The 4283-nt window shown below is 35.6% G+C and overlaps 1 protein-coding gene across 1 annotated transcript; it reads right to left on the reverse strand.

Annotated features, from left to right (window-relative positions):
• Positions 1-1223: 1223 nt before the first annotated feature.
• LOC128987260 (uncharacterized) lies at positions 1224-4008 on the reverse strand. The gene is made up of 2 exons (XM_054408017.1): positions 3616-4008; positions 1224-2126 (listed from the first exon to the last, which is right to left on the reverse strand). The coding sequence occupies exons 1-2, from the start codon at positions 3856-3858 to the stop codon at positions 1302-1304; spliced, it is 1068 nt and encodes a 355-aa protein (XP_054263992.1). The 5' UTR covers positions 3859-4008; the 3' UTR covers positions 1224-1301.
• Between the last annotated feature and the right edge of the window lie 275 nt (positions 4009-4283).

Consider the following 4283-nt stretch of genomic DNA (forward strand, 5'->3'; position numbering starts at 1 on the left):
AAGCATCGCGTTAGAGATGAAATTTGAAAGAGCCGAGGTAGAAAGGAAAATGCGATGCCTAATTGGGCAGTTTCAAAGATCTTTTAAGAGGAAAAGTGGTTCCGCAGCTTCGGAAGTGCCTGTAAAATGGTTTGCTTTCAACAGTTTAATGTTTTTAAAAGACAAAACTCAACCTCGGGAGTTTCGGTCGGCAGGAGGAATTGATGGACCTGCGCACGAGACTGAGGACACTCAGGTAAGAATTTAACCACTATATTTAATTAAAGAACGTTATGAACTATATTTAATTAAAGAACGTTATGAACTATATTAATTAATAAGAACGTTATAACCTACCATTGTAACGAGATTTATTTCGTGACATTTACCCAACTCTAAAAAAATGATTACGTTCAGCAACACTCACCGGAAATATACAGTCACTACCCGCGGAAACATCAACACTGACTGGTTCTCACGCCCTTACTACTAGGAACCTCTGTCTGTCTATCTGTATTTCTATCAGTCTGTCTCTCTGTCCATCTTTCTTTACGCTAGGTTTCTTAGTATTTAATTTATTCTGACTAAATTAACTCTATAGCCTACTCACTATTGAAATACATATTGCAGTTTATTAGTAGGCTATTAAGTAGGCTAAAATTATAAAATTGTTATCTATATATTAATACTCGAGGGGATTTCTTTTCACAGTCATAACTCGATAATGGCTGCACGGATTTTAATGTTTGAGGTGTCAAATTAAAGGAGTTTTTATGTAGTACGTCTCATAATTGCAAGATAGGGCATAACTTAAATACAATATCAACAATTGTAGTTTTACAACAGTAGCTCTATCCATCGACATTGGACCAAACTGAATTAAACTAATGTATTCACAGTATGATTATATTTCAACAGCTGTTTAAAAAGTCTGGCCATACTAAAGATTCCAAGTGCTCAAATTTTGAGCGCCATAATTATCTAGTGTTATTCATTGTCCATTTAATCAAGTTACCTTTATCTAATTTTGTGTACGTTAGATCAACTATGGCAATCTGGATAGTCCATACTAATTAACTAATTAAACTTAATTTCTTAGTAAATTTACTGAAGTTAATTTCTCTCTCTCTCTCTCTCTCTCTCTCTTTCTCTCTCCATTTCGCTCGCTCCCTCGCAATGAGTAATTATGATACAGTTAAAACCAAATAAAAAATATATTAGGTTGGAACAATAATTTACCATAACTACAAATAAGTTTATTGGACTTATTTAATATAGAGTTTATTCATTATGACTATTAACAATTTGATCCTAGCCTTCATTCACACATTGTTTTGCCATGGAACTGATCCTTCGTTGGTTAGAAAGTATTCACTCAACTTCACACGGACCTGTTTCGCTAAGTCTGAGGGTTTCCTTGGCAGACGGCGTAACTTGAACAATGTACCAGACGGTGAACCCTCTACCCTCCACTGACCCGGTATCAGTTCATACGTTTTCTCATTTTCCAAGTCAAAGGTACCAGGTGGTGTGTATGTTGTACTGGAGGTTTTACTTCTTCTTAGAAAATTGTGGAGATATGTACACGCGAGAACCACTTGTTCAGCCTTTTTCGGCTCCAACAACATGGGCTTTCTCAAAACCCGGAACACCACCGATAATATACCGAAAGCGTTTTCTACCACTCTTCTACCACGCGAAAGGCGGTAATTAAAAATCCTTTCAGCACTGCCCTTTGGGTGAGTCCCTGGAAAAGGCTTCATTATCCAAGATTTAAGGGGGAAAGCGTCATCTGCTAGAAGCACGTGTGGAAAAGGGTACGTACTTCCGGGCAAACATTTTGCCTTAGGAGTGTTCAGCTGACAGTTTGTCATCATCTCTTTGAACTGCGTATGCTCGAATACACCGCCATCTGATAGTCGTCCTTGGCATCCAACGGTTACGTATAAGAAACAGTAGTCGGCATCAACAATCGCGAAAAGTACGATACTAAATGATCCTTTGTAATTAAAAAAATCACTACCACTATGAACAGGCGCTTGCAATGTAACATGCTTTCCATCCATGCTTCCCAGACAATGGGGGAAGTTCCACTTGCTGTTATACTGCTGAGCAACTGCGAGCCATTCATGTTCTGAAGTCGGTACCTAAAACAACAGCGCAGCGTTATGTTGCGTTATTTTGGGGAGGGGGGGGGGTGGTTGGCTCTACAGTACCTAACTCACACATTTTATCCCTCTTTAAAAATTCAAATATAATCAAATTAATAATTAAATTCATTAATTGAGCCTCAAGGCAATTTATAAATAAATTAAAAGAGACAAGCTTTTGAATATCTTAAATTATTCTGATTTAACTTATTCAAAAGTAGGCTAAATGATCACTAATTATAATGTCTAATGGAGGGTAAACAATATATATTTAATATATATATTTAGTTATCAATTATGAAATTATATAGCATTTTTCCCCTATTGTAGGAGGACTTTAATGAAGAAGAATCTTCAATTCTGGATATGGACGCTGGTGTAAAATCGCAACAAGAGGACTACACTGCCGCTGGGCCAAGCAAACAACAGCAGACTGGTAAACGTGCCCTTCAGCCACCATCAAGACCGCTTAAGAAAAAGTCGTCAAGAGAACTCGCCGAAGAAGCGTACGGTGTAATGCAAAAATTAGTTAAGGAAAAGGATAATGAGGATCATATCAAGGATGAATTTGATGTTTTTGGGGCGCATGTAGCTTGTCAACTTAGAAACTTAAATACAAAACTTTACCAGATTGTGGCTAAACAAAGAATATCTCAGGTTTTATATGATTTGGAAATGGAGCAATTCCATCACAGTTCTTCAATATCTCTAAATGCTAGTGCATCAAACTCTCCTTTTCCTGAACCAACTTCTCAAGACCATAATGACTCTCAGCTGCCCCCAAACGAGTCAGAGCCAAACGATTCCGTCGATCCAACAGATGCGTTCATTAACAGTGTTCTAAATAATGTTAAATAATTTACTAAGAGAGCCATATGGTTATTTTTATATGTTAAGTGATTGCAATTCCTAAAAGCAACAATAGATAACATATTTATGGATACATACTTGTTAACTCGTTATCTGTAACGTTATAAGTAAGTAATGAATGAACCTTCAGGTACTTTTTTTAGGTTATTTTTTTTGCAAGGTAATTGCAATTTATAATTGCAGTAATAAATAACATATTTATGGGTACATACTTGTTAACTCGTTAACTGTAATATACAACACAAGTAATGAACTTCCAGGATAACTTTGAAATTTGTTTAAATTTGTATAAGGTGGTTCCAAAATCTATTTGCAACAATAAAAAAAGCATATTTTTATGTACACATATTTTGTTAACTTGTTAACTGTAACGTTACACACAAGTTATGAACTTTGGGGTAGCCTTTATCATTATTTTTTTTAGGTTATTTTTATATGTAAGGTAATTGCGAGTTTTATATGCACCATTAATTAAAATATTTTTTTTACGTAGACTACTTGTTAAAACTATATTTTTTAGCAGTATAAATGTAACGTTGTATCAACTAAATATGTAACACGTTGTTTGATTTATTAATAAATTACAATTTAAATACAACGGTGAGTCATTACTTACTTTGATGCAGTCCTTGAACAAATCAATCAAAGCTTCACACACTTCAGGAATCAAGAGTGAGATGGCGGACTTGGATATTTTAAAAAGATAACTCAAACTCTGGTAAGAATCCCCACTTGCTAAAAACCTTAAAGTCACTGCTAACTTCTCGCGTACTGGTATGGCATCCCTGAATTTAGTGTCTTTCTTTCCAATTTTGTGTCCAATCATAAAAATAATAAACTCAAAATCTTCACTTGTCATCCTTAAGAAGTTTTTAAAACTACCGTCACACCGAATTTCACACCTCAATGAAGGATGATTCGTAGCATCATCTGCATCAAGATCTTTTAACAGGTCAGTTCCACTATACCTCACCCTCGCAGCAAGTGACGGTCTGACCCAAAACCTCCTTTCTCTCCTCTGACAGGCCAATATCACAGTTATCGCAGCAGCGAGCGCAACATCATGTCTCCGCGACATTTTTGACGATGGAGAAAGGTTTTGCTACATGTAGCATGTAGCATTAAAAAATCTGTGATTTGAAATGTTATATAACATTTGCTATATGTAACATCTAGCATTTGCTACATGTAACATCTAGCAGGAGTAAAAAGTTCCGAATAAAAATGTTATATAACATTTGCTACATATAGCAAATGCTACATCTAGCAAAAGTTATATAGCAG

This window comes from Macrosteles quadrilineatus, unplaced genomic scaffold, assembly GCF_028750875.1.
Source record: "Macrosteles quadrilineatus isolate MER2022 unplaced genomic scaffold, UCM_ALF_1.0 Scaffold_2__2_contigs__length_208266976, whole genome shotgun sequence".
Taxonomy (NCBI): Eukaryota; Metazoa; Arthropoda; class Insecta; order Hemiptera; family Cicadellidae; genus Macrosteles; species Macrosteles quadrilineatus.